Source organism: Leguminivora glycinivorella, chromosome 16 (genome assembly GCF_023078275.1).
Source record: "Leguminivora glycinivorella isolate SPB_JAAS2020 chromosome 16, LegGlyc_1.1, whole genome shotgun sequence".
Classification (NCBI taxonomy): Eukaryota; Metazoa; Arthropoda; class Insecta; order Lepidoptera; family Tortricidae; genus Leguminivora; species Leguminivora glycinivorella.
Window position 1 is genome coordinate 14,467,420 of NC_062986.1, and position 12,904 is coordinate 14,480,323.

A 12,904-nucleotide genomic window follows, 5' to 3' on the forward strand; every position below is an offset into this window, starting at 1 on the left:
TGACATAGGTATTCAAAAATATTTGTTTTTATTATTTTGAAGGTCGTTCTTGTTCGTGCTACTGACAGCAGCAGAACTAATTTCAACATCTTAGACCCACTTGCACCAAACTTAACTCAGGGTTAGTGGGCTGTCATCTGTCAAATTCGATACAAAATGGTGGGTTAACCCTCCATTTTCGTTGGTGCAAGTGGCCCTTAACATTTCAATAGGTAGATTCTTTGCGGATGGACTGAGTAAGCCCACATTCTTTACCTACGATGTTACAATAAGAACATGTTACTTACTAGTGACATTTACGAATGACCACGTATAAGGATGTAGATAGTTTACGTAGTGGCCAAGCCCACAACAAGTTGTACAAGTTGATAAACAAGTTCTATGACTTCTATGAGTATTCCCCACTTAACCTTCATTTTGGATGACCAACATTTTGTTTTTTTAGGAAGAGATCATTTTAATGAAATTTAAATAAATTAAGTCGAGTGGAGTTCCTATTATTTAAGTTAGTATTTTATGTTAATGTTGACTCGTTATTCATTTTTATTATTCTTCTAAACCCTCGAATTTAATACAGACTTATTATTTCACGTTTTTGCTAGGAAAGGTGTACCTAGTAAGTTGGTTTCCAAAATATTTAAGAAAAACATGATTACATAATTATATAAATAATTACGCGGGTGATATCCACCATACCTAATCCACCTTGTGGGACAATCTAGCTTATGATTGAGACAGGATGTGACCATTGAAACAATGTATCTGTGCGTATCCGAATTAGTAATGTAGAAATTGCAGAACATTCCCAAAAAGCGAAAACATTCTTGAGAATGTTCGCAGAACATTCCTGCAACATGAAATTTATTGTTTAAACGAGAGAATATACTTAAAATAAAGTTTAAATGGGCATAATATAAAACTATATTATGTTATTACACATACAATATTGTCTATTACAGTTAGCTATTTTGTTGATAAGTGATAAGTTACCAATAAGTTGCTTCAACTCTCACTATACTTCAGGGAACATTTTCGACTTTCAGACTTCACAGTTTTAGTCCTGACTTTTTTAAATTAGGTACCGAACTATTATTTCTTGATTGATTGATTGATCTTGTTTTGGTCATGTCAAAATATATAAAAAAAAAGATCGCTGTCAGGAACGAACCTGAGAACATCGGCCAGGTGCCGTAGCCGAATGGCATTTCTGCGACGCGAAACGAAAACGAAACGCCGCGATAGGTAGTCTGGCTCTGTCACGCCAATACGCAAGAGCGATAGAGATAGATATCTACGAGCGTTTCGTTTCGTGAGCGTTTGTGCCATTCGGCTATGTACCCAGACTACATTTCTGCGGCGTTTCGGAGGCGTTTCCGTCGCAGAAATGCCATTCGGCTACGGGGCCTGGGTTTTGGGTTTTAAAAATAGTGCACAAACGGTACATATTTCTTATAACTAGAATAATTTATGACATAAATGAACCACTACACCACTACACGAAATAGTTAAATGTTTATTTTTTATTATAAAACCTTATAATTCAAGTCTCTAATACTTACCTACTATTTATTAGGTCCGTTAAAACCAAAGACATATATAACTCCGTATAGACAGCTACAGTCTAAGAAAAAACCGGCCAAGAGCGTGTCGGGCCACACTCAGTGTAGGGTTCCGTAGTTTTCCGTATTTTTCTCAAAAACTACTGAACCTATCAAGTTCAAAATAATTTTCCTAGAAAGTCTTTATAAAGTTCTACTTTTGTGATTTTTTTTCATATTTTTTAAACATATGGTTCAAAAGTTAGAGGGGGGGGACGCACTTTTTTTTCCTTTAGGAGCGATTATTTCCGAAAATATTAATAATATCAAAAAACAATCTTAGTAAACCCTTATTCATTTTTAAATACCTATCCAAAAATACATCACACGTTGGGGTTGGAATGAAAAAAAATATCAGCCCCCACTTTACATGTAGGGGGGGTACCCTAATAAAACATTATTTTCCATTTTTTATTTTTGCACTTTGTTGGCGTGATTGATATACATATTGGTACCAAATTTCAGCTTTCTAGTGCTAACGGTCACTGAGATTATCCGCGGACGGACGGACGGACGGACGGACAGACAGACATGGCGAAACTATAAGGGTTCCTAGTTGACTACGGAACCCTAAAAACGTACCTGAGGACCATATAGGAAAAGGTACGGTGGCCTAGATGGTGTTTACACCTTTGGGAGGCGCTCGGTTAGATGGCGCTAATATTAATATTTGACAGTTTAACAAATATCAAGCTAAGAATATGGGCCAAATTGTCAAAATTGAGGTTCAAAAGTTTTAAGCCTGTGTCGAGAGATGGCAGTCTATGCACTGTGATTACACATTTTACTTTGACAGTAACTCTCTATAATACTTGATCCTCTTTGGTTAAAACAAAACAATAACATTTCTCAAATTACTAAGGATTATTAATAATATTATCTTAAGTGCTTTTGGTTTTGGGTTTTCGGGTAATAGGTAACTAATAAGTATTTTGAAAACGAAGGTGATGATTATTATTTTTGATGTTTTTTGCGGTTCTAAAAAAATATAGTAAATTTCGAGCCAAGTTCGAAAATGTTGGCAAGTTTCTTAATCTGCAGTTAAAGATTGCACAACAGTTGTTTAATCTTAAACTCCTATTGTATTTGACAGTGTCAAATAATAGTAGAATCCGCCTTATAATTAGTGGACACCAGCCGACAGCGGCTGCTCAAGTGCTAACACACCTACCGATGGGGCAATATTTGATTAGACCCTTAATTGCCTTTCTAACTGTCGTGTATAGGCATAATCGGCAGTCCTCTAATCCTCTTGAGAGGTGAAGAGTACGACCATATTTTGTTGTGGGAACACCTTGTACCTACCTTCCTGCATCTACAATTGGACCATTTTGCTGTCCCTAAAATTGGTTTTCAGTCCTGATTTTTACTGTGAGTACTGATATACGTAAACTAGTACAAAGTACTCGCCTTAGCTGCAGCTGTGCCCAACTTCTAATAGGTCCCGAGGTATTTCCGATGAACTGCAGTATGGGGTTCTTCAAAAAATGAGTGTACAAGTTTCTAATGGGTCGGCAACGCGCATGTGAGACCCCTTGAGTTGCAGGCGTCCATAGGTTACGGTGGCCGCTTTCCATCAGGCGGGCTGTATACCTGTTTGCCACCGACGTGGTATAAAAAAAGTACTTAAAGTTTATGTACATTTACCTACGATCCTACATATTACATCAATGACGATCGAACTTGGCCCGCTCTACCGTGTACGCAGAAGACACAGAGGTCAATACCATCAGCGCACTTGTCCGCTTCAAAGTCATGGCTACTTTTTGAATCGAATTTTACTTTTTGCGTCATTATCGATAGAAATTATGACTTTGCATTACCATTAGGTACCTAATCTCAACCTAAATAATGTAATCTACATATACCTACATACATAAAAACTTTTGCTAGATAGGCACTGGTCCCACCGCGAGCTAGTAAGCTATCGGCTATAAAATCGAACGAAAGATAAGCACTCCCGTGCAAATAAAAGACACACGGCGATGTTTATAGTTACTCGCCCAGCGGTGAGCTATCAAAATAGCCGTGTCTCTTTTATTTGCACGGGAGCGCTTATCTTTTGATCGTTTTATAGCCGATAGCTCATAGCATAGCTTACTAGCTCGCGGTGGGACCAGTGCCTTAACTGCAACTAAAAATACTGATTAATACCACTAATACAATTGTAAACATTGCACATTGGCGACATGCCTACGCGCTACTCTATCAGTTTGTCATTTGTTTACCGGAACTACGACCATTTTGAAATCTGTCACGGTCGAAACTTTACCTTCACGAACTCAAAAACAAATCAATGGTTAGTCCACGTCACCGATACGTCACGTCCTTATAGAACTTTCAGTAGGGCGTGTGGTCTAGAGGTAAAGACGTTAGCAGCGTAAGCTGAAGACCCGAGTTCGATTCCCGGCTCAGCCACCAGTGGGCCTTGCCGTTTTTTCTTTCGTGTATGATATCTATTTCAATTTATAATAAATTAATGCTCAATGTTAATGTAATAGTAGGTCATATATCTAGTTTTAATATTTATAATATCTTTCCAGATCTCGTAAGTTTAATTTTTGTTATCAATATGTACTGACGCGATCGCTTGGACAGGTCTCCACGGAAGACCAGCGTCATGTGTACCATAGACGTAAGGAATATTGTTAACGTCCTGAATAAAAATATTCTTTCTTTCTATATCACGCTTCACGCTTTCTTCTTCTTCAGTCGTTTCCTCAATGCTGAGTATCATGACGTCATGTCATTCTGTTGAAGACTAGGTCCCTCCTTAAGCAGCTGTTCCTCACCAAGTGATGGCCTCTTGCAGTCTTAACTGCATGGGTGCAATAATTGCTTTATGCCTAAGTACTTCAAAAGAGAAGTAGACGCTTTTTATTGCCCGCCAACATTTTGGTGGGTAACAATGAGGCCAAACAAATTACGTTGACTGCCTATGGTATGTCTCAGGAATGTTTATGTCATAATTATGTGTTTTTAATTTCGGCGCATTGCATATGTTGTGTGTGCCCCTCACGGACATATACACATTATCTATGTTTATTAGATCTATGGTCGATCTTTGTCTTAGGTGCGTTTAGCGTAAATATTTACTAAGAAGTTGTGGTTTTTCCTCAAAACCAGTACGTTAGTCATTCACTCGAGCAGTTAAAAGGTTTACGATTAATTTCTGCGGTTAGCACGTTTTATAGTTTGTTGTGCTTAGATAATGCTTAAAATATGGTAATTGGCTAACATCATTATGTTTTAATTAGCTTATGGGTACCTAATAATTCATCTAGGGTACCCGATATACTCATAAGCAGCAGATAATTAAGTAGGTAATCATGGTACCTACATAACATTATAGAGATCAGTAAATATAGTGTGTATTTCAAGAAACTATTTCAAAAGGTAGTGCATAAGTAGAAAAAGTATTGTATACAGCGTTGTTTACATGAGTTAACCCTTAAATGCATGGTGATGTATATATGCATCATATATTTGATGGCCCGTGGCTCGATATGTAACTATCCAAAATCACATTTATTGCTTAATTATTATTTATTATTATTTAATAAACATTTTTTTTAACAAAGAAAGACAATGTACACAAGCATATCATTAAAGTTTCGCCAAACTGTAAAACATCTTATCTAAAAATAACAATCTACCTATTAGATACACTACCTACCTACAGACAATACATCTGTTTCCAATAATGAACGCTATTTTTAATTAAATAAAATAATAATATAATGATTTACTATTTATTATTTAAGGATTAAGATCCGCCATTTCGGAAAAGTGTGAAAAAACAGGACGATGGCGATTTTTAGTATGTGGTTTATGCTGATTTTTTCGAAATTAGTAATTAGTTTATGTTTAAACATTTTATCATAGAGGTTTCACAAATAGTGTACCTTTTTAATAGTAGTCAGTTTTTTAAAATAAAACTTACCAATTACGATATATTTATATAAATAAAATTTGGCCTATTTAACTTCTAACAATGATTTAGTATAAAAAACGATGTTAATTTTTTTTTTTCCCAGAGTCAGAAAACCATTGTCTATCACATATATTAATATCTCGCTAAAAGAAAAATTCATGCATTTAAGGGTTAAATAATTAGTCGAGAATTCTTTACTAACAAATTTCGGTCTCAAATTCTTACTTAAGCCACTCGCATTTTTTGACCTCTCTAAACCAACAGTTGCATAAAATACTATAAACTTCCAGCTGCTTTCAAGCACTTCAGATAAACAAGTGTAAAGAGTATAGGTATAATACATATTGTCATAGAAAAGTTTACGTTAAGGGGCTGTCAACACTCAATGTCCTTGTAATTGACGTTACTTAAGCATTTTAAACAATTAGATTTAGTAAAACAATAAAAATAAAATATATGGTCAACATACAATAATTTATGGTTGGAAGGTCAGATGGCAGTCGCTTAAAACTAGTGCCTACGCCAAATCTTGGGATTAGTTGTCAAAACGTGAGTGGCGAATGCAGGGACAACTCAAGGAAGATCACGTTGAACCATTAATTTCATTAAATGAAAACAAGGAACCTTTTAATCATGGTTTAGACCAAACTTTGTAATCATTTTCTATCGAGACAATTTCATCCAATCAGTACAGTACAGATGTAGTGCGAAAAGATTTGCCTTCGAATTGTTACGGAAACATACGAACGTGTCATGTTATTTCAGTCAGTGTCAATACAAGATGTACTGACATTGACTGAATTAGCATGACAAATACGAACGTTTCCGAAGGAAACCCTTTTCGCACTAAATCTGTATATATATATGGATCGAATCCGACTAAGGATAATGAATATTCAATTTTTTTGTTGCTTAACTATGTACTTAAAATAGATAGGTATGTGTTTTAACTGCTTAAACATCAGTTCAAGGTCATCGGGTGCTATCAGTCTCTTAAGTAGTCTAACTTGGTAATAAAATCCAACAAATACGCTTTCACATTACGTCACCATGCATCGACCGCCCTTGGCCGCCATATAGGCCATAAAATAAAACTACCGGTGGGAGAAAGGTCCCGAGGAAAGCCTATCAGTTCCATCCCATCCTCATTTTAGTATAGTGCTTGCGTTCGGTGCAACATTTTTTTTAATATTTTTTTTTTCGAGTAATTATCGAATTATAATTTTATGTGACATACGAATTGGCGATATGGGCGATATGTATAAAATACAGGTAAGTCAATCGGTTTTTTTTAAGACAGCAAGAGTCAACAATCAAAAATATCAGAGTAATTCATTGGTGCAATGAAAATATTGTAACTGTAATAACTACATTAATTTAACAAAAGAATGTCAATCATCATCATATGTGTTAGAAATATTATTTGTTTTGGAATGAATTAAACTTTAGTTACTGAATCAGTAACCACAAATTTATAACATAGCACAACAATTTAATGGCTATTAAAACATGTAAACAGGTGGAAAAGTCTCGTACACGGGGAATCACCTAGGCCCCACCTACCATTCCATATTAGCTGATACGCACTTAATGTTTTAGGTATCATAAAGGAGCCCGAAAAAAGTTCTGTGTTCTGTGAGTGACGTGACGGTGATTATTTTGCTGTATGGCCCTTAAGAGCCCTATTTGACTTGAGGCAATAATGAGCTGACGCTTGGTTATATTAGGTACCATATCGATATTGCTGTCGATACATTCATATCTACGAGTATAGGTACTTAATAAATAATATAACACTCGAATGACGTTATTATAATCCATTGTGCCTCCTTAATCTCACTATCTAAGTTTTGTCGAGTAAGATTTTTTAAATCTTTGGCTCGCCTTCTGTAGCATGGCCGCTTTTTAAGATTTTAAAAAACTATTATTTACCTATTACAGGGTCTGTTAGTCATCTTTATATGTTTCTTTTCTACTTTATACGTCAGTCATAGTTCAAGTAGGTCTGATGATATCCAGTGATCGGAACTATGAGAGTAAAACTTTAACAAAACCTTAGAGCTGACGTAAATTAAAAAAAAAAACAAGTTTATTATTTTCAGATCAGTGTTAAATTTGATTCTATACCAGAATCCAAGATTTACAATACTTTACTACAATGATATTAATATTTTCAGGGCTGTAAGCACTCTATAATGTCCACTTAGCAAGTTTTGTTAAAGTTTTGCTCCCATAGTTCCGATCACTGATGATATCATTCTGAAATTACAATTTCTCTGCGCATTAGTAGTCCTCGTGCGTTACACAGCAAACGTTAAAGTCAATGACCCCTTCTACAAAACACAACAATCTAAATTATCTGCATTAAGGAAATGTAAGCGGTACAAGTACTGTCAAAGTATTAAATATAGACACGAACAGTCGAACAACGTGCCAAAGAAGTGTAAACACAATCGTAACGTATAAGCAATAAAGTCGTGTATTCATATTTTTGGCACTTGTTTGCATCTATACAATATGTAAACTAACGAAAACCATTTACTGTAACCCGTAAATGTCCAGGTGATACTGAGAAACTTTTACTATGGGACCAACACCCAAAACGCGAAATAAAAATTTACTCTCCCATAGGAAATACTTACTATAAAATAAAACTACCTATGAAACTGTCAGAAGATATTTTCGTGATTTCGGGGTTGATCCCATAGTAAAAGTTTCTCAGTATCACCTGGACATTTACGGGTTACAGTAAATGGTTTTCGTTAGTTTACATACTGTATTTAACAACATGACAGTACCTACTCGAGAACTTGGCTTATTACTGCAAGTCACGCAAAAACACTTAAGCAAGCACCTAAAGTAAAGTAATGCATTATAAGCAAATATTAGCAGGTAAAATCTTCGGAAAATATTTAATGATTTCACTGATTAATAGTCATGTGTAATAATGAGTTGATTGCCGTGTGTTTATAGTTTTCAAGGAATCAACTAGTTAGATCAAATGTGTATTTACCTGATTCATGAACTCGTAGTCTATTATTTAGATTACTTATCTACCTAACTCATTTACATACATTATGTTTAGCAGTTCTTTAACACACATATGTGTTATGGAAAACATGTATCATCGGAAATAAGTAGCATCTTTGAAACAAAACGAGAACTCAAAATATACTCGCCTTAACCTGTCTCTATAATCATCATATCAGCCTTTAATCGACCACTGCTCTGCACAGGTGCCGTAGCCGAATGGCATTTCTGCGACGCGAAACGAAAACGAAACGCCGTGAAAGGTAGTCTGGCTCTGTCGCGCCAATGCGCAAGAGCGATAGAGATAGATATCTACGAGCGTTTCGTTTCGTGAGCGTTTCGTGAGCGTTTGTGCCATTTGGCTACGTACCCAGGCCTCTCTTCTAGTACGCCACTCACGGTCCTGAGCTAAGTAGTCTCATCCAGTTGCGACCCGCAATTTTCCGGACTGCGTGCCTTAACTATTTTCCCTCAAAATCTTCATCTATTACAGGTGTTAGTATGTTTGGTGGTCTCCACAGTGCAGGCTGCTGTCCTAGACCCGGCTTTGTACCTGTCTCCGAGTCCTCCACTGACGGGCGAGCCCAGAGCCCTAACTCAGTGGTCTGGGGAACAAGCTTCTACTGAGTCTGTGCAAACTGAACAGCAATCAGGTAACTTATTAACATGTTTGGTGGTCTACATGACTCAGGCTACTGTCCTGGGAGGTTACCATGAAGTACTAACGCCGTTCAATTTAGGTTGAGAGAGAGGGACGGAGCGATACGACTGGTATAGCTGTGTTCCTTTCTCAGGACCTAAACTGAACGGCTTTAGTATGGTAAACCCCCCCCCCCCCCTGTACCTGTTACTGAGTCTCCTCTTCGCTGACGAGAGAGATACGTGCCCTGACTCAGTGGTCTCCAAAAGTCCAAATCTAGGTTAAAAGTGGAGAAACCAGTCAAAGCTAACGCCGGGTAAATAATGTAATCTATCGCTCTAGTTAGAGCCGTTACATACATATAATCACGCACATGAACTACTCAAGTTTCAGTGCCACTCTTGGCAAAAAGGGGTTGAAAGAAATCGAAATTGTGACATTACAGTAACAGGTTGCCAGCCTCTCGCCTGCGCCACAATTTAGCCCATATCCCACAGTCGACTTCTTAACCCGTCACCACACGGGGTTATAGCTGTTAATGACATTAAGGGCCTAAACTTGCACCAACGAAAAAGATTTAACCCGAGGGTTAACCCACCATTTTATATGGAATTGACAGATACGCGCACACCCCGAGTTAAGTGGTTGGTGCATGTGGGCCTAAATAGAGCCCAAAGGTCCCAACTATTGGTTCTTCGTGGCCTATTTGAAATGATTCCTGTTTTCTTATCTTATAGCGCAGAGTATATGCGCGTATTATTATTTAACACGCAAAACAGGGGTGACCTCATAAAATGTAATGCGGAGTTTGACAAGTCGATCGTCAATATTTTGCAAAGTGATATGAATATACAGGATTTCCCGAGACTACGGGACATGAAGGGAAAGAAGGTAAGTAGAAATAGAAGTATAGTTTTTATTCATGGCATAACATTGACAAAAGAAATAAAGTCACAAGTACAAAAAAGGACAACAGAAAATTATTTACAAATTACAAAAAATATATAAATTAAGTAGGTAGGTACATATTTGCCACGAAATGGTCCTGACTCAGCATGGTGTTAGCCTGGGAGGGCCAACGCTGATCTCCCGTCAGGGCCAATTCGGTACCTACATTTTTTTTGATTGGCATCATGGAAGTGTGATGTTTTTCCACATTTAAGTCAGTTCGATTCCCAGACGAGGCAAGTAGGTAATTCTTAGAAAATCTTTGAATTACTACTTAACTTTTAAAAACAAAATAAAGACTTATTTCAGTAAAAAATGTCCTAATCTACGTTATCTTAGGTACTTTTCCTTCATGTTCCATAGTCTTAGGACACCCTGTATAATGTAAAAAATAGTAGGGATACGTTCAAAGGCACATTCTATATGTTCCGTTCTGATTAGGAATAAGGTTTTTTTTTGCCTCATATTATACAAACTGGTATGTGAATATTGTGTATAGGTAGTATAGGTATTGAATGCGTTGTAGAATTTATGCAAATGAATGTGTTATTATATTATTAACACATTAAGTAATGCAAAGGAAACCCGACACCGCAGCTAAGTCAAAGCAAATGAGATAATTAACAACACTGTTTGCTAATAAATAAGGTACAGAGGACGAGCAATTTCAACTGGCGGGTAATTTCAATTACTTAATCGAAATACTGTTCATGTTTTACACTATTAACTTGAGTGCCATATTGTATCCCCTAAACACCATATGTGACCAACGGAGTCTCTTTATAATAATGTGAAAACTGCTAAAAATTGAAAAAATTCGATTACTTGAAATAAACGCCAGTCTAAATTGACCTCTGTACATTGCCTATTGCAACACTTAATAAATTGATTGCGCAATTCAACTTCCTCAGCTTAGGGTAAACTCGCCTCATTCGGTGACACGCCTAATTCGGTGATACAAGCTTTTGCTGTTGTTTCACCGAATTTTCACCGAATGAGGCGAGTTTACCCCACTTAAGCAAATAATATAGAGAACTTTTCTTAAAGATGTAGGTAGTTGCTACCAAGTTACTAAGTGGGCACAATCAGCGTCAAATTAAAAGTACCTATGTCATACTATCAAAAAAAACGCTTCCTAATTCGTCTCAGCACGTAACCAAAAGATTTCTTAGCACCTAACTTAATAAAAAATGTCAACCATATCATTCGACTCGTAGTAAGAAGTTTTAAATTTTACGTTTACAATTATGCAGGTAAATACTCCGGCCTAGTGTAATTGACATTAAAATAAAGAATTTAAAGTGCTCAAAACCAGATCAGCGACATTGCTGGGCACTTGAGGGCTTCGTCCTCACATCCGGAATCATGGGAATCACCGCTTACTTCAACTTTATGAAGTCAAATATAGATCATATCTCGTAAGAATAAAGTTTATGAAAGATTCTTTTATTGGATCGTGGAACTTGCAATTATAAATAATATGTACCTAAAGTCATAACTCATAACGTGTTTTTATGTTTTATTGAAATTTTATTGTAATTGTACCTTTATTGTATTGAGAATAAGCTTAAGCTTTGAAGTAAAACAAACGAATGAGATACGATGTTGTAACTTTAGTGTTTAGGTAGGTTGATGACAAAGATTACTCATCAAATGGTGATGGTTTTAGTTAAAAAAACGTATAGTTTTCGTATGAGTAAGGTTAAGTACTATTCCAAAGAATAATAAAAAGCACTACCACACCTCGGACACTGGCAATCAAATATATGAAAGTGTAAGGTGGTGTAAGTGAACGCGTACTATGCTTGTATGAGTGACATATGACAGGTCGACTGTTTGTTTTTGACAGGCGGTAACTGTGAGGTAACCGAAGGTGAGGTGGGTGTGAGGGGGTGGGCGGCACTTTCAGTGGGGAGCGGGAGTGGCCATACTGTACGATAGTACTCTTTATTATACTGTGGCACGACTGCTTTATTCAAAACGTAGGTAGTTTATGTAACTTGTACAATCGTTTAGTAATATTTCACTGTCCATTTTCAGATTCTACAGAGGAGCCTGAAGAACCGCAAGCACGAACATTCTGGCCCCAACCATCATACGGGATCCGAGGCATCCACATTCCTCTGACCTTCAGCCTGACTGGAACTTATGGGGCAAACGCTGCCCCCACTGGAATTATCGGGAGCTCATACAGAACTGGCATACCTGGCGTCATGGGGAGTAGCTACGCCAGTGTATCGGAAGACTTTGGAAGTCGGGACTGGCTGGAAGTAGCTATGGCTTGTACAGGTCTGGTCCCGGGACTAGGATCTATGGCGGGAGTGGAGGAGCCTCTTGGAGTGGATGGGGAAATGGGAAGTGGGGGCATTATGGTAAGGGATAAGAAATAAATATTGTAATCTAAGAACATTATTGTGTTTGTTTTTAAGTTACTTGACTTTACATCAGGTCCGAACTGTATGTACCTAGCTTATGTAGCATAAACAGGTAGATAGTTAGTTCTTATGATAATTCAGTTCAATCCAAAAAATATTTGAGGCAAATGACCGAATTAATGATGAATGAGGCATAGCACATCGAATTTATTAAAGCACAATTCACCTTTCCACGTCACATAAAAAATTAAAGTTTTTCACAATTAATATGATCATTATAAAGTCTTTAGCTATAATTCATCGAACGATTATTCATAATATCGCATTTTCCTGCCTACGTTTTCCTGATAAGTAGGTACATATTTGCATCGCTAATTCA

The 12,904-nt window shown here is 36.8% G+C and overlaps 1 protein-coding gene across 2 annotated transcripts in view; it reads left to right on the forward strand.

Moving 5' to 3' along the window:
• The window catches only part of LOC125234508, an 81,054-nt gene extending 68,232 nt beyond the window's left edge, over positions 1 to 12,822 (forward strand). Inside the window, exons 1-3 of one of the 2 annotated variants that reach the window (XM_048140774.1) lie at positions 6,662 to 6,804; positions 9,056 to 9,215; positions 12,191 to 12,822. In XM_048140774.1, the coding sequence (XP_047996731.1) occupies positions 6,781 to 6,804; positions 9,056 to 9,215; positions 12,191 to 12,540 (534 nt within the window). In that variant the 5' untranslated portion in view covers positions 6,662 to 6,780 and the 3' untranslated portion in view covers positions 12,541 to 12,822. Of the gene's footprint in view, positions 1 to 6,661; positions 6,805 to 9,055; positions 9,216 to 12,190 lie in introns of those variants that run through there. The other variant, XM_048140773.1, reaches the window with a different exon arrangement.
• Positions 12,823 to 12,904: the final 82 nt, after the last annotated feature.